Raw genomic sequence first — 18,547 nt, forward strand, 5'->3', positions numbered from 1 at the left:
GCTGAAAGCTTCTTTTAAAAATACGTAAGCGAAGCTTTTTCATCGTGAGGATTTACTTACGCCAGTATCTTACAACTTATTGAAACTGCTGCTGGAAGAACTCTCAAAGCCTCCAGAAACTGCAAAGGAAGCCACTGGACATGGCAGAGGTGTGATTTCCTAGGGCATTCCATGGATGGCATAGGAACAATATCCGCAGCCTTACTGGAGATCAAAACTTCCAGCCAACAGATGCACCTTGGGACTAGTGTTCACCTAGCCTGTCTGCCCATAAATAGTTCTGTAAAATGATTTCTAAGTACTTCTAGAAAGATTAGAAATCACCAGCACACCTTCATCCATCCTGCCACAAGGCTGGGGTGGAGGTACATGCCAGAAAAGTCCATTGGACATTTCAACAACTGCACCTCTAAACAGCAATGTTTGCCATGGTCCCTAAATTGTGATAATTGTTATTTACAAACTGGACAGCATTCAGGGAACAGCAATTTGTCACGCAGCTGACCGGATGGATTCAGGGAACAGAACAGCAGTGCTAAATATAAGTCAATTTAGACAAGAATGATTCAGGGGTCAGTGAGGCAGCAGCATGACTGCAGCGTGCAAGCATGTGGAGAGATACCAACAGCTCCAGACGGGAGGAGGCGGCACCCAGAGAGCCTTCAGCTGCTGCCTGTGAGCAACCACCAGAGACCACGATCTGAGGTGAACAACAGAGAAATCGGGTCAAATTTATGAGTTATGTTTGTGGGGAAGAAAAATGGAGTCAGACATTGAGACACCCCACACCTGTGACCTGATTTAGGCACTTTACAAACAAATAATTGTTTGGGTCTTCACAGTACTTGGGAGATTTCTTCTAATTTTCCGTTCTTAGAAGAGCTGGGTGCTAATCCTCTGCAAGTCACACCCTGCCAGATGTGTCAAGATGCTGACAAACATATAAAAATCCTTCTCCTCTAACACTGTCTGCATTAGAAATGCGCTCTGCCATCCAGTGTGACCTGTCTCTTGATAAAGAGAAAACACATTGAGAAGAGGAACACTAAGCAGATATAAAAGCTGGTGAAGCAGGCACACACTGACCCCTTCTTTACTCATCCTTCAGATTCTACAAGACATTCAGTTTGAAAATATATCTGTTTTCTTGAAAAATAAATGAGCCAAACAAGGGATGTTTTGGGAGACAAACAGCCAAAAGAACATCAATATTTTATTTTACTGGAAAGGTTCCACTGCAGAGAAAACAAGTAGGTTGATGATAAAAACGCTGAAAGCTGCGCACACAGCTCTGGCCAAAGGAACCACCTTCACCTGCTAAACTGACAACTGAAATCAAAACACCTTTGGCCTCTGCATTCAGGGCTTATTGGAAATGGGGAAGCATTTACTCAAAGCATGCCCAACACATAACAAGGGTAATTTATTCATTTATGTTAAGCACATGGAAAGGATATTTGAAGGCAACAAAGGAAGTCTATGGAACATAATGCATGTCACTATCACAAAAGGAATTCTTTGGGTATTAAGTCAACAACACAAGAATCCACACATCCCAAAGAGACAAGTGGATTTCGTCCCCTTGAGCCATTCAAGCATTAATGGAAGAGTAAGCAAAGATGTGGTGTTTTCAGAAGCAAAGGCCATCTTGTTACTCTATCAGTTCCTGCACCATCATCTGCCACACCCCACTTAGAATAGCCCTTTGATAATCACAGAATCATCAAGCTTGGAAGAAAACTTTCGGATCATCGAGTCCAACCACACACCCAGCACTGCCATCATAACACCTAAAACACTCAACCACATCACCAGCCCCAGATCCAAATGCCTCTTAAACACCTGCAGGAATGGTGACCTCCCTGGGCAACCTTTTCCAATGCCTGATCACCCCAACAGTGATAATTTTTTTCCCTAATATCTAATCTGAATCTCCCATCTGAATTTTTCAGATTAAGGCCATTTCCTCTTGTCCTCTCACTGCAGGCACAGCCGGGGAGACTGATCCCCACCTCACTACACTCTCAGGGAGTTTTAGAGAGCAATGGAGTCAGCCCTGAGCCTCCTCTTCTGGAGACTAAACAACCCCAGCTAGTTCTCATAAGACTAGTTCTCATAAGACTAGCTGGGGTTGTTTTCGGGTCCTTTTGTGAGCCTTGTTCCCTTCTCTGGACACACCCCAGCACCTCAATGCCCTTTTTGAAGTGAGGGGCCCAGAACTGGACACAGAACACAGGGTGTGGCCTCACCAGTGCCAAGTGCAGGGGGACAATCACTGCCCTGCTCCTGCTGGCCACACTATTGCTGTTACAGGCCAGGATGCCCAGAAGGCCACCTGGGCACACTCCTGACTCATGTTCAGCCAGATGTTGACCAGCATGCCCTTTTGTGCTGGGATGCTTTCCAGCCACTCTGCCCAGCCTGTAGTGCTGTATGGGGTTAAATCCCACAAGTAACAGACTCTGCCCTACCCTCTCTCCTGTCCACTTCCCATTTCTTCCTCTTCAGAGCTTTTTAAATACATAAATTTATCTCCAGCCATTTCAGTTTTCTGAATAATGCCAGCAACCTGAAACCTCAGGCTTGGTATAATGCCTGGAGACTTGTGGGGTTTAAAAAAGGCGGTTAACAGGATAATAAAAAGAAAAAGATTCAAAGTTCTGCAGCTCGAAGTAACAAAAACTTTTTTGAAAAAGAGCAAAGAAACCAGCCCAGCTCTGGAGTCTAACAAATACCCTACTTGAATGTAACAAGAACATTTCATTATCTTCTCTTCTTCAGGAAATCAGTTTCTAAAATTACTGGTTTGGGACATTTAGAAGTGACATGCTAAACACATGTTTTACATTACTTGCTTTTAGAGGCACGTTCTAATGCACTGGGTTTAAAACCAAGTAACTGAAATAATTCAAAAGCAACATAAGGGAATCACAACTATTTCTGAGACATGGTACACTCTAAGGCGTTCAAAAGCACAGCTGTGTTTTGTGAAGTTGTCTGAGATCTTACCCAAGTAACATAAATTCTTGCAAATACATATTTACAGTTTCTATTGTAAACTGCCAAACTGTATTTCTTATCAAGTGTCAATACTGCACTTAAAATCCCCCAAACCGGTTAAATATATACCCTGAATGCTCCTAAGATTCACAAGCAGCTACAGCGAATGCCTGGAGCTAATTAAAAAAATCTAGTGTAAAGTGAATAGTCCTACTACTCAAACCCACCTTTGTTAAGGTAACTTCCAATGTGAATTCCTAAGTAAACCCATTTAGATACAGCTATTTAGAATAAAAAGATTTCAGAAAGTGCTTGTCCTTACAGTGAACTTGCTTCCCATCACAACTCTTCATTAACTTTAAAGGAGTAAGAAACACTGCTAAATCCCCAGATAAAGGCCGGCTTTTTAAATACATAAATTTATTTCCAGCCATTTCAATTTTCTGAGCAATACCAGAAAACAATTATTTTTTGGTAAGAAGTAAAAAATCTTGACAGTTTGTACAGTAGAGCAGGGTGCTGTGCTTTCTCAAGAGCACTGTCTTTGTTACATTACAGAGCCACAAGGGTAGCACTCTAATGCTGCACAGTTGTTAAAAAAACCCCGCTGGGGACAGAGGAGTGAGTTTGTTACTGGGCAGAAGAGAGTATGTGACTCACAGCCCGAGGACTCCCTTCCCCCTTAGCCCTGGCTTCAGTGCTGTGCTCGAGAAGTGAAATCTGCAGAAGGGTTTTGTGTTGGCTGGCATTCAGGAAGGAATTTATTGCTCCTTTCTTACAGACAGCTGAAGGAGGCTGTGTGACTTAGACACTCTGACAGTCACTGTGAATTGCTTAATTTGTCAGGAGTAGCACAACACGGCTTTAAACTGGGGCTAGATGTTTATTACCCATGCTAATCCCCTTTCCATTGACTCTACTGTGTAATCACATCTCACAACAAAGCAGAACAAGGCATTCTGTGCCACCAGCCCTACTAGTGCGACAGCCACAGCACATCTTCCTGGGCACATCTTCCTTCTACTTATCTCTGACAAATAGAATTCAACATTTGCAAATGGCTGCCAGCAGCATCTTCCATGTGCAAGGACTCACAATGCCCCAAGCACAAAATTTTCTCCACCCTGGCCAGAAAGGACTCATTATCTGGTGAGAAATTATGTGCAAGGTGTCACAACACTACTGGAGCAGTAGCTTGGTCAACCCCCAAGCCTCTATATTGCAGAAATGGAAGAATCACAGAATCATAAAAGTTGGAAAAAGAGCTGTAACATCATCAATTCCAACCTTTGACTGAATACCACCTGTTGACTAGACCACAGCACTAAGTGCCATGTCCAGTCACTTCTTGAACACCTCCAGGGATTGGTGACCCCGCTGCTTCCCAGGGCAGTCCATTCCACTCCTCAAAAACCCTTCCAGCAAAGGGTGAAAAAGTTGACAACCCTTTCAGAAGGGTGAAAAGCAACCACTCATGTTTTGGCTAAAATGCTCATTTAACTACAATGCTTTTAAGATGTAAATATTTGTGTAAGGATTTGGTAGAATGAATGAAATGGAAAACTTCATCTCTTTGGAAACCTTTTACATATTTTCCTGCTACTCTTAACAAATCTAAACACAGTGTATCAGCGGGCACTCTACTAGTAAAAGGCATTCGTGATAAAGCCACAAAAACCTGTGGTGACTTTGGCCTCATACAACTGTCTGCTGACTTCCTTGCTTGCCTGTTCCACAAAACAAGTTCTGTTAAATTAGTTCTGAATTGAAAGATTTAGTCCTGCAATGTCTTTCACCTTGAATTGATACCAAAGAGTGAAACCAAACTGTCCCCGCAGTTCCTTACACACAGCAGCTCTATAATATACTGCACTTTTTTTTTCACACTCCAGTGAAGAGAGTATTTTCATTTATTTGTATATTGTGAGATGAAAAAGTGTTTGATTAAATTCCTAAAGGCCTGAAAGAGCATAACAGATCAACATGTCTGATAACACTAACTGCTTAACTTTCTAATCAGCAGCTTATGCAAACTGATTCTGCACTCAGACTCCTCAGTAATGGGAATAAGAGGGTGAATTGCTTTGGGTAGACCTGAGCATGCCAGACTAGAACCATGTCTCCTCCTTAGACAGGATGTCAGACACTGAGTAATCAAATTTCACCTCAGAAAAATAAGACCAGCAACCTGCTAACCACCAATACTTCTGTGCCTTTTAAGAAGGGATATTTTGGTTTGTTGTTTTTTTGTTGGTTGGGTTTTTCTTTAATTTCACTGGTAATTTGGAAAAATCATTAGCCCTTCATTCCCAATTTCTTTGTATTTCACTCAAAAAAGAAATGTCAAACATGGTGTAAATTTAGTATTGTGTCAGTTCCTGTGTATTTCCTGGTACTGTATTTAAATCAACACACATATAAACAAAGACTAATTTTATCATAGGCTAAAAAGATAGTCTGGGCTGGAAAGTACAGCAGAAGATCATCCAGTTCAACTGCTACCCAAAGAAAAGGTGGTGATCAGCCATTAGTCTGCCCTGGGTAATTAGTGAATGATATGAGCTGGGTGGATGATCATACAGAAAACAACACTTGAAGTATCATTTAAACTAACTCTTGGCTCCTTTCAGCGAGATGACCAAATATAAACAACACATGCTGAAATGGAAACACAATGCTTGTGCTGGTGTCCAGCCCCTCTCTCCTGCTTACGTATTAGAAATTAATCCATAGCAGTCCCCTGAACTGGAGTTTCCAAAAAACATCTTTCATCAGATAAGAGATAGCAATGTCCACATTTTCCTGGCATCAAGAAGTTCTCTTCAAACATATCCAGTGTCAGAAAAACAAACATATATAATCAACAGAATGGAGTTCAACTTCACACCGCAGACAACAAATATAGGCTCATAATGCATTTGCCTAAAATACACCTTAAACAACTATCCAAAAATTCATTCAGCTTTCTATTTCTCCCAACAGGCACTCTGAAACCTAATTTGGACAAGAGGGCCTTGATTTCTGAGGATTTCACAAAATCTAATTCCTATATGCATATAAGAACAAGGCTTTCAGTTTTTTAGGAGGGGGTGTAACTTTTGATTTTGCCAATTGCATGTGAGCACTACCACTAGTATTTACTCATATAAAAACCACAACTTTGCCGTCAGAAAGTCTTGACAAGTATAAGACTCATTTCTGAACAGTGAAAGCAGGTATGCGAGTAAGCAACTATGGCCACTGAACTTGAAACCCTCCTTTATAAAGTTGTTTCATAATTCCCACTAAAAATGTAACTTTTTTGGCCTTCTGTGACCTTCCAAGAAGTCAAACCAGGACTCACACATTGCTTGCCATAGTGCAGTTCCAGAAAGATAGTAATTGCAAGATACTTTCTGCTGAGGTGTTGTGTAACTACGGCAACACTCTTTTTTGAACAGAACCTACACAATCCTGGTTAAAAATATCACTTCACTCAGTTAATCATTTTCCTCTTCTCACATTGACTCACTTTATTAACATGAAACCTATTATTAAACAAACTGATTCACACAAAAGTGATTGTATCAACAAGAATAAATCAGAATCAGGCTTGAATTTGTGAAAGGACTTTTGCACTAAGTCTTTCAGAAGACTATGTTCTTCTGAGATCCTCAAGGAGTAAACAAGGTCAAACTGCCTCGGCTACAGCATGGGGGAAATGAAGATAATATCACTGTGAAAATAATCAGACGTGTTTTACCTCACGGTTAATGAGGAAACACATTTAGCTTCCATACCTAAGTTTTGTAAGTATTTTAAGACATACCAGCTGAAACTGAAAGTTTTGAAAATTGAAAGAAACAAAGAGAAAAAAAATAATTTTCCTCCTCTTTATAGTTGTACTGTTAGGCAGCTGTAGATTGACAATTGAACAATAACAGGACAAGCTACTTAACTCACTGAATATATCATATACATAAAGTACAGGCTCTGAAGTTGGTATTTTTTGTAACACTACTTATAGTATGGCCTATTTGAATAAAACGTATTTTCATTTAGTTCTAGCAGAAAGAGTTTTAAGGCAGTAATTTTTCTTTTAAAGACATTTTTTAAATTCAAACCTGTCTCTTACCATAACTGCAGGAATCACCACAGCATTCAGAGGCTTGTCATTGACAACAGTATCTTAACTAGCATATATATTCTTTCAGCTTCAGAAAAACATGAAATTTGGAGTACAACAGCACCTGTAAAGAGGCATCAGAACTACTTTTTATATTTTCTATTATTACTATTAGAAAATAGGTCTCATGCTACAGCAAAAGTTTACTCAGTTTACTGAGGACATTATTCAGCAAAACTTATTCTGCAGTCATTTGTTATCAGTTGAATTGTGTTATGTTTTTAACATAACACATTGTCTTATGTTTTTAACATAACACTTCCTCCTTGCCCTCAGATTTTTGTAAAAGCAAAGCAACTTGAAGACCAGAACTGCAGCACAGAACTAATGCATATTTAAAGATTTCTTTGAGCTTCAGGGATAGGCCCTATTTGCATACTCTTTATCATTACTAACATTCTGTTCTCATCATGTACAAGTTACAGAGGTATCAGGTTTCATTTTGTATCCAATTATTAAAAATCCATTAGTTCTGTTCATTAACAATATCTCAACAAGAATTACTGCAAGCAAATATTTGAGCTGCTAATCAAGTTTACATCTTTATGTTGGCTTAGGTTCTGAATGGAGAAGTTGGGGAAGAAGGGAAGACAAAAGAGAAATGACAAAATAAATACTGACAAGCTAGTGTAAAGCAAGATATTCGGTGAGGAGGAAAACAGGGCAGGATAAGACAAAAATGAGATGTAGGCTGGTAACATAACCTGGCTGTGACAAAATGGGAGAGTTAGGAAGAACCACAAAAATACAAACATATGAGAACCACAAAAATACAAACATAAGAAGAAAGTGGCAATAAAAATCACATACAAGCAGAAACATCTAAAAAGTACATGCATGTAAATTTGGTTTAATGATGCCGTGACATGGGACGAGTATCACAAAACCAAGTACTGGCCACTGACAAATAAGGAAAGGAGAAGGCACATCTGAAAGCCTTACAGCTTTTCCTATGCAAAGATCAAAATCAATCAGTATCAATTAGTCATGTGGAGACAGCAAATAATCCAAAGGAAGCACACATCAGTCTTCAAAACCATGCTATAGAAAGACCCTTTTAGCAGACATGGGGAAGTTAAGCCTGCCAAAGGATGTGAAATGTCTCAACTATAGACTCCTAAACATACAGGAGAGAAAATTCCACACTTTAAATTTTTACCGAACGCAGATATTCACCTGACCACTGCACTAAAGCTGCCCAGAGCCACTGCTGCTCCAGCTGTCAGAAGCCTCATGGCTTCTCTGACCTTGCTGAAATAAAATTCATACAGCAAAAGCAAAGAAACAGCTCAAAGGATGAATGCATTTATTTTCTTAAACTTTCAGCCATTGAACTCTAGCTCTTAACACTGCTAGGAAACAGTGACTATGAAACAGTCCCATTGAGTCCAAAAGCAGCACCAAATTTTAGTATTCTTGAAGTCAAAAAGACTAAAGATCCTTCACTTGAATGATTTTTAACAGTTCTGTGGTTCAGTTAGATTATTCAGTTGAAGTGCAACTTCAAAACTCATTTTTATTATGAAATATTACTGCCTTCTGGTACACAGCAGGTTGGCATGCAGCCAACCTTTTAACTTTTTTTAATAAGGTAACACTAATCCACTGCTCTTCATAAATACAATGTGTTGCATTTTACCTGAAGGGCTTTTTGCTTATGCAGTAAGACTAACACAATCTGAGCTTCCAGCCTCTAGTATTAGTTTGAACATAGACATTGTTTGCAAGACTAAAAATTATAATGCTTACCTTGTGCTTGATAAACATGACTCACAGATACTACATTTGCTGCAAAGGGTAAAAATATAAACACATAAAACCTTGGGTACATTTAGAGTAAATATTTAAAGTATTTTTAAAAGTTACATAAATATAATATAAATAAATATTAAAAGTTATACAAATACAGGGAGAACCTCCAGCTAACACTTTTCCTCTCATGTTTACTTTGCAAGTAGGAACAGCTAAACTGATTTTCATAAAAGGTGACTTAGAATTCTTTCTGGCATTTCAAGTTTAATTCCTCTTGGAGTGACATAAAAGATTGGGGAAAATGCTTTGTTTCCTGCAACTAAAAGGACAACACATTCCTGACACTGTTTATAGAAAGCATTGGTTGAAGGACTATTATTATGAAAATTCAATTACACTTCTTTGAAAAAGAAAAACAAATTTGCCCTGAGTGTTTGTCCATATGTGTGTACACACCCCTCATACTTCTCCATGATGGGGCACAGAGCTCATGACTGACATGGAGAACAGCCCAGACAAAAAGTCAGAGGTTAAAAAAGGCAAGAGATATTCTGTACATAGTTTAAGGTATGTATAATTCCTCTAAAAAATGATGCCTTTTCACACAAACATAGCAGAAAAAAGAAAAAAAGGTGTAGTCACTTATAAGTAGAGTAGTGTAATAATTATTCTGTAAACAATAAGCTGTCATATCTCTCCTGCATGTTAAAATTATTAAAATTTTTAACATTCTGTGCGCATGTGAAGATTATTAAAAAAGGTCACATCAGAGTAAAAGGCAGAATGACTTTTTAAAATCAGGTCAGAAAATGTTAGAATAATACTGATGCTACTAAATTTTGTTCTGTACAACTTAATGTGTCTGAAGATGTGCTTGTTTACTTACTTTTGATAGCTAATTCTTCCTTGAGAATATTTGTGTATTCTTCAGGGGAAAGCTGAGGTGGAAGGCCACCAACAAATAAATTTACTTGTACAATGGATTTACTGTTTTCCACAATGTAAATCTTGTTTGATTCATCTGACGTATCGAAGTCTACCAAAATAAAGGAAAATAAATGATAAGATATTTGGCAAAAAGGTATTGTGAGGCAAAATCCAAAATAGTTCTGCACTTAGCAATCATGTCCTCAATGCCTAGAGAATATCAGAAACAGAAATAAACTTCAGTTCAAGCACTTAACTTCTCTACTCCTGAGCCTGCTGAGGGGGTAACCAATGACTCACTTTTTCTGTAAGAAAGAGAACTTCACACTCACTAAGAAACAAAAAAATCATGTTTCTTTTTCAGATTTACCTTTCTTATGTCCTTGAGTCTGTTAAGAATCAGTTCCTGATTGTCCAAGACCATGCGCTGAACTGGAGGCGGGCAAGAACATTAATCATGTTAGAAAGCATGTAAATTATTATCAGGCTCAATTACACAAAACAAAAAGAAGAAAAATTAGGGGAAAAGTACAGCTCTGCACACAACTAATTTTCTCATAAAGGACCACGCAGATGTGAGCTATGTCTTATCCAACAATAAAAACACATAGGCGCTTGGAACAGTCTAACTCTTTCCACAGTTCAAAAATACCACCCTCCTTTAAGAAAGGGCAGAAACAGCCTGAACCCTTCAAAAGACAAGCAGTACTTTGGTAATAATCTAACAGTTTGACAGAGGACTTTCAAACTATATTTCCTAACAAGTACAAAAACCCCCAAACTTCTGTGTTTTATCAAAATATGAAAACAATTGTTTTAATTAACAATTAAAACAACTCTAACAACTTCCAGTGAATGTAAGGTTGCAAATGATGCTTTGAAACAGAGCAACAGAAACCAATCAAGGTTATGACATTCACAAAGCTACAATAACCTTATGAAACAACTTCCCAATAATGCTTGCAAATAAAGCAAAGCATCGAGACAGTATTTGAACTACCAAGATATTTATTCAGCTGTGGTCAGAGCATTAGACTACTTCAAGGTCTTTATTTCTCCATGCAACCTTACAAATACTGAAGCACAAAGGAATGTCAGCTTGGAGAACACCAGCCCAGCTTCTGCAGGACCACAAAACACTTAAACAATGCTAGAACGGCAGATTTTTGTTCTTCCTAACACACAAACATATTTCTTGGACTGTCTTGGGACTCAAACTTACTCTTCTTCAGGAGCTCTGTCAGGAGGAAAGAATATGGAGGAAAGAAGTAATTTGAACTTTAGAATTAATCTTTCATAAATAACTGCAATTAGGAAAATTATGTCAGTTAAAAATAGCTCCCCAAACAGGGCCAAAGTGTCAATACCCACCAGAAACCACAAATGAGTTTTCATGTAATAATTAAGGAGAACCTTATTCCCACAGGACTGAAGAGAATCAGCATCACTTCTGATTAAATATTTCAACATCACCCTGAAGTTTATTCTTATTTGTGTTTTTTATTGTAGAAAATGAACTGTGACTATTAGAATGGGTGAAAAAACCCAGAGAGATCAGATGTGTCTTTGGCCAATGCTTCTTTACTTACCTTGCTTACTGCCCATAAGCACTTCCACCAATTTGAAATCCTGGAGGCACTCCGTCTGCCAAAAGACACAGCATGTAAATGCAGCTTCTGACCAACATAATTTTAACAAATGTTACATTATTATGTGTTATATCCTGTACATAGTGTATAATATAGCAGAGAAAATGAAACATTTTAAAAAAATTAAATCTTTTCAAGTCAACCATGATGTTCTTCCTCCAATCAACTCCTTCCAAGACAGGAATAATCTTTATTTTACACACTCATGGCATCATGCTCCCACACTCCTAAAAATATGGGCATTCTCAAAGCCATATTGTGAAGGGACCCCTGTAGAGCCAGTTAATCCCATTCCTGCTTCAGTGATGAGCAGCTAGCTCATCTGGAGTATTTCTTGTGTGTCCTTCCAGAGGAAGAATGCAGGACTGGGAATGAGCCTGCTCTTGGAGAAGATTGCCCAGAGCCAGCTTGGCAAAAGCAGGCTGATCATTCCCCACCTCCTGGGATACTCCAGGCACTCATGGAACAAAAGCTCTTCTCCAAGCTATTGCCAGGGACCACTTAAGTCTCTTGCAGCTGGACCAGAAGAGCTGGCACAGCCAAGAGCTGTACAATTTATGACAATGACCGAAACTCTGCAAACAGGATATTCAGGATTAAAGGACGTTCGGGAGGAAGGGTTTTAGATTTTGGCCTTGAGACTCACGAGAGAAATGATCTTGCTTTATATGTCATGAATGGGGGGGGTTAAGAGCCTCAGCTCCCTACATGTGCTTTGCCTAATACTTGATGAAAGCAGCTTGGAGCACAGGCAAATTCTGGATATTAAAAAGAGATATCCTGTATGTGAATGTTTATACAGAGAAACAAGTAGAGCATTTAAAAATTACCACTACTGGAGAAATTGAGGCAAATAATTAAGTCTCTTACAGCATATATCTAGCTGCCCAAATACAGAGGTGTGAAGATCTTTCCCTAATGGAATTTCTAACTATACTGTTTGACAGTTGCTATTTTCAGATGAGACAAAACTTTGGACGTGGTTGTTCCTATTTTTGTTAAAAAGTCCACGGCACTTGAGGAAATGGACTGACAACAAATCCTGGAAGTATCCTGTAGCCAAAACAAGCTGCATGCTTTACACAGCTGGATACACCTAGACAGATCTATGATTATCACTAACCACAGTGAGCTAGTCACAAGCATTTTCTTATGTACCCCGTAAATAACCACAAAGGGCAGCAGCCACCCTCTGTGAGCATGGCTGTGCCCTGGAGCAGTGGAACTGTGCTGATTTGCTGTCGTGCTCGCAAGCCCCACGTGCTGACTAAAATGTGCACACTACAGCTCTGTGTCTCCACACTGGGGAGGCTGGGCCTGCCAATGGCTTGGCATGCTAGCAAAGCCTACCAACATGTTTCCTGAAAGTCACGCTGTTTTGGCACCAACCCTAAGAAGGACAGGCAGATTGAAAAGAGATTATCTTCCAATGAAAGCCTGTGCATCTACAAGATTACAAGACGCATCTAGAATTTTCCAGAGATATGGGAAGCAAACCAGACAGTAAAGAATGTGGGTGCCATTTCAACCTTGAGTCCTTCCTTGCATACCTTGGGGGCTACAGAGATGCTGCTTGCCACTGTAGGAAGAAAATGTATGCAGTGCTCTTTAATGCTTTTATAAATTGTCTGGATGAAGAAATCAAATGCACTGCAGTTTCCTGACGATACTAAGCTAGGAGGAACTGCGGACACCCTCAAAATTAGGGGGCTCTTATGGGGAGATGTGGATGTGCTAGAGAGCTGGGCAATCACCAACCATATGAAATTTTCAACAAGAGCTACTGCCAAATTCTCAACCTGGGATGGGGTAAAAATACAAGCTGGGGGATGAGAGCTGGAGAGCAGCTCTGTGGAATAAGATCTCATAGACTGGGTCAATGGCAAGTTGAATATGAGTCAGCAGAGCCTACCTACCCTGAAGACTGTGTACAGCTTTTAGCAGTATGCTGGTCACAAAAGATCATCTAACAAATGCTATCAACATTTACAATAACTGTGAATTAAGGCACTGTAATTTTTCTGAAGAGAAAAATATATACTTTCAGAGTCACTCAGGCAGTATATGGATGTGCTTAAGATCTTTCACTTACCTGCCTTCCAAGTAAAGGGAGCACTTCTTTGATCACAGTCTGCACAGTGCTATCCTTATTTACTCGTAGAGAAACATATGCCATTCCCACCCTAAGGAGAAAAATACTTATTTTAGGATCAATCCTGTGTGTACCTTTTAAAACTAAGTATAGCATTTTCTCAAACATATTTGCATTGAAGAAAGTTGTTCACTGAGGCTCATGGCAGATGTGGTATCAGCACCACAGACAAGAAAACACTTTCATCTCAAGGAACTGCTAATTACAATTGTAGCACTAAAGATTAGCTTCTTCCTAATCACAAAGATAACCTGCAAGTCTTTCATAAAACTTGTCAATGCAGTTGCAACAGCAAAATGAACACATGGTTAAATTTTATCCTACAAGTCTTTAGCAATTAAGACCATTTTGTTTCCACTACTAAATATGCTTAAAATTCATACTGTCTCAGTGGTAAATTGTATAGCAATTGGGTTTTGTTGTTTTTTTTTTTTTTTTTTTTAATAATTTTTTTCTTCCTCATCTCACATGGGGAATTGCACTGTAGTTCTTCTTACTTCACATTTCTTAAAAAAAACTACCAATTTTTCAAGTGATATGTATATAATTTGTTTACAGATGTAGTAAATGTAAAGTTGCATCTTTCTAACCAAACACACAATAATTGAACTGCACAAGTTGCTCTGTATGTTCCCCGCATGTAAAGATACCCAAGGGTTTCCAGGCATGGAAATGAATGTTATGCACACTACCCATTCAGAAAAATGAACAGAAGAATCCTGAAATACAGAGAAAGAAACTGTACTCTCTGTTAGAGTTCTGCAGCTTCAAAACTACAGCAAACAGGGTTAGACTACCGAGGACAAATGTAGCCAAGCAGAATAACCTTATGATTAAGAAGGAAAATAACTTACTTTAGCCAGGCAGGATAAATTCTGATCACTTCCTCATCCTTTGGTTTGGCTCTGATGATCCAAGCTTCAGGAACAGATTCTCGGAATACTGAGCCCAAATTGCTGTCTTCTGCAGCATCATTCCTGTTGATAACATCATCAGAGAGCAGCACCTGCTGTGTGAAGGTCTGAAGCTCATACTCCTGCTGGTCATCATTTATGTAGTACGCCCTCAAAGCAGCCTCCTAAAACACAGCAAAATAAATTAACATTTACTTGAAAAGACACCATTAATACCTCTACAGCCATAGACATTATAAATACCTGATTTATGAAATGAACATTCAATGCATGTTGTAACCTCACAAAAGTGTATATATAGCAATGGCAAAAAAAAAAATCAAAACAAGAGTGAAGTTTTAAAACAAATTCCAGTGAACATGAAAATAGAAAGCTTGAGACATCTATGTATTTGAACACAATCCACAGTATTTTTCGCAAGTAATACTAATTTTAAGACCAAATGCAAAAATCCAGGCCCCATAAATCTACATTCATGCATGTAAAATTTAGTCCACAAGGAAAATGTTAAATTACACTTGATTGAACACAGCTCTGCCTACTCAGTCTTCCTGCACTAAGGGATGCCAAAAATTAGTGAGCTTCTCAGCCACAAAGCTGCCCTGAACCCACACACCAGTGAAGAGGCAAGGGAAGAGCTGTCTTTGCAAGGTGCACACAGAAATTTTACATCCATAATGGGCCCGTGTCTGCAGCACCTCTGCTAACACAGATGCTGTGGTCAATACTTGTAAGAACTTGTATTCCCCTTCTTTGGTATTAAAAGTGCCAGCCTGGTAAAATGTGCTTGAAAGGCAAGTAGCAATCCTAAATAAAAGTGTTTTCAGTCTTGTACATAGTTTTTCCTAAAGATCTTTGACATGCAGAACACTACAAAGCTTTTGCAAAACTCCTGTTGATTTTGAGCACAGTATCCAGATAAAAATCCTAATGATCTTTAGCTTTATATTGTCAAAATTCTGATATAATACATTCTTCAGACTTCTTTGCCAAGTCTGTATGACTCTGAGACCTCACCATGCACAATTTTATTGTGAACTACCCTATTCCCCCCGCTGGGATTTATCTCTCACAGCATGCCATCTCTGCCTAGCCCAGTAAATAAAGATCTGTACCGCACACTTGACTTAGTATGAAGTAATTTTTCCATCCCAGATGGAACACTGGAAAAGCTAGAGAGGGGCCAGTAAGTGATCAATAATTGATTATTTTCACAGCCAAGGGATGGAGATAACTAGAACAAGCTTTAGTGTTCAAAGCTGATTAACTCAAGTGCGATATTGGTGGCTGTCCAGGATAAATACCAAACTACAGAAAAGGAGCAAGGTCTAAGGAGCTGGTTATCCTGTATTGCCTATATCAGTAAAATCAGCCTTCAGAGTAACACCAGAATGACTTCTTAACATGTGATGCTCTGGTTGACATTGTGCTACAGATATGCAAACCAGTGTTTCCTCAGATGCTCTAAAATAGGAGCACTACCTGAAGTTATCAAATCACATTGCAGCATTATAGCCCATTCACAGATTTTTGTTGTTGTTGTTGAGTTACATATCTAAAACTTAGCTTTTTACTATTGTAATGTGAAATCACATGTATCACACTGGAAAATTGACCCTCACTGGGTACCTTACCACAACTTCTTCATTTTTTGCAATCCTTGGAACTGAAATTAGTCGAAATTGATTGCGTTTCACTGCGTCATTCCCATCAAATATCTTGAGTGTTTGTTTACCTGAAGGGAAGAAATTGTATTTCATTAACACAACCTTGAATCAGAAAAAAACCCATGCTTTTAACCCATGGAAATGTTTCTTCATGGGAACCTTCACTTCATGGGAACCTTCACCTTCATGGGAACCTGTCATAGTTCAAGCTTTGAGACTGAACATTTTAAATTTTGTTTTGTTACTGTTCATTTAAAATAGGGGTACATTCAGAGAGAAAAGAGGGATGAGTAATCACAGTTCTATCCTGGCTTTTGATATAACTGTTACAACCAGACTGTGTATGTTATCACTTCTTCATCCTCAGCATTCAAGACTGCATTTATTATTAACAAGTTGAACAACTTGAAGACCAAGACAAACCGCCACTACCTTCAGAAAATCTCCCAGAGCACTGCTAGTTCTGAGCTAGGGCTTCCAAAGAAAGTGCTTAAAATAGCTGTTCAAGTATACAGGCAAGGGGAGGAAAATACAGGGACAACAGAAAAACTGGAAGAAAGAAGGTACAGCAAATGAAGACCTTCAGCCTTCTGCTGTGTTTCACTTCACTAAAGCCTTATTAAGTCCATGCTCAAACTGTTGAGTGCAGATTGTTACACAGACATCTGTGAAAGGGTGAAGAGTGAAGGATGTCAGGTTCACCTTTCACAAAGATGGGTTATGACTCAGGTACAGGCTGCTGTATGACAAAGTCTCTCTCTTAAGCAACATTATTAAGAGTAACAGCAAAGTGCAAATAAATTCTCATAGAACAGGCAGGTTTTGAGAGGTTTTAGGAACAAGTTAATATTACCAGTGCATTACATGCGTCCTTACTGCTTCTGGAAAGGAAACCAAGGTAATCAATCCAGACCAAAAAGGAGATCCCATTAGGACAGACCTTGTGTCCTCTCCTGATCACATCTTTATGAAGAAACTTGATGATCTGCTAAGTTTTGCAGGTTATTGCAGGTACTCCTCAGAGCTGATGCTTTACAGTAGACATAACTATTTATCACTGACAGAATTTGGCCTTTTTATTGCATGATTAACAGAAGTTACCCATTGTACAGCACAGTATAACAGTCTGATCTCACAATAAATCTGTACACCTGTAGTACAATCACCAGAAGCTATCACTCGCAATTCTTGGAATGTTAGAAATATTAAGTGAAAGCCACATATACCAGCTGTAATGCTCACATGACTGGTTAATCATGCAGCCTGCTAACACACATTGTAAAGGAGATATGTTACATGCTGGAGCCTACTTCCATGCTTCCCTTACAGCCTGGAAGTACTTCACAGTATAGAATAAAATAGAAAGAGCCTTTTGCTTTCAAATAATATCAGCTTTTAGGCTCAATGAAGCACACTAGCAAATTGCCATTTACCATAGAAAGATTAAAAAGGAGAACTGGAACTGGAGGAAGAAAACCACCAAACCACCTCTAACTGATGACTGAAAAAAAGCAAGAATCACTGGGTATCACTGGCTGTCTTAATGCTGTAGGGGCAGATGATGAGGAAAGGTTGCAGGGTATAACTACTTAGCAAGGACACTTCAGTGCTAGCTTTCTTGAACCACCTGAAACTAATCCACCTACTTCTGCTTCAGTGTATGCTCTTCAACTTCAATCAAAAGCAGGAACCATAGAACTAAAGGATTATCTAAAGGATTAACTAAAGGATTATCACTTATGTGTGAAAGCAGTCTTTTAAAAATTAGATTCTGACCCTCAAAGAAAAATCAAGATACCTTAATTCTCATGATCTTCATTTCTCCTTATTCTGAAATGTGACAGCTACGCTTGGACTTCTTTTTCAGTGTAGACTTGTGCACTCCTTAAGAATATTTCTTCATTATCAATTCCACTGGTAATGGCAGAATGTGTGTGCAAGGACATTCTCTTATATAACACACAGACCTCATTGCACAGGAAAGCAATCCCCAGTACAGGCCTCCCATCCTACTGCAAAGTCATCCTAGCCTCTCCTGGGACAAAACTGGCTATGTTGACCGGTCTAGTGTCAGGTGTCCCTACCCCTGTCAGAGAGATTTGGGTTAAAAGATCTTTGAGGTCCTTCCTAACTCAAACCATTCTATGATTTTTATTGTGATATTCTTACTGAACACGACAAACTGCTCTGAGTGACCTTGCTTGAGCAGGAGGCTGTCCTAGATAACCTCCATACTGCCTCCAACCTCAGCCATGATGAGACTCTTTGGAGAGAAGCCTGTATAACAGATGATGTACAAAGGAAAAACAGACAGAAAGAGA

General features: G+C 39.0%; 1 protein-coding gene across 1 annotated transcript in view; it reads right to left on the reverse strand.

Annotated features, from left to right (window-relative positions):
• Positions 1-18,547, reverse strand: part of DGKQ (diacylglycerol kinase theta) — an 89,070-nt gene that overhangs the window by 20,063 nt on the left and 50,460 nt on the right. Inside the window, 10 exon segments of the mRNA XM_030237475.2 lie at positions 7,115-7,170; positions 7,173-7,229; positions 8,915-8,953; positions 9,804-9,923; positions 9,926-9,953; positions 10,215-10,276; positions 11,434-11,488; positions 13,586-13,676; positions 14,500-14,723; positions 16,194-16,294. Coding sequence (XP_030093335.2) covers positions 7,115-7,170; positions 7,173-7,229; positions 8,915-8,953; positions 9,804-9,923; positions 9,926-9,953; positions 10,215-10,276; positions 11,434-11,488; positions 13,586-13,676; positions 14,500-14,723; positions 16,194-16,294 — 833 coding nt within the window.

Source organism: Serinus canaria, chromosome Z (assembly GCF_022539315.1).
Source record: "Serinus canaria isolate serCan28SL12 chromosome Z, serCan2020, whole genome shotgun sequence".
Classification (NCBI taxonomy): Eukaryota; Metazoa; Chordata; class Aves; order Passeriformes; family Fringillidae; genus Serinus; species Serinus canaria.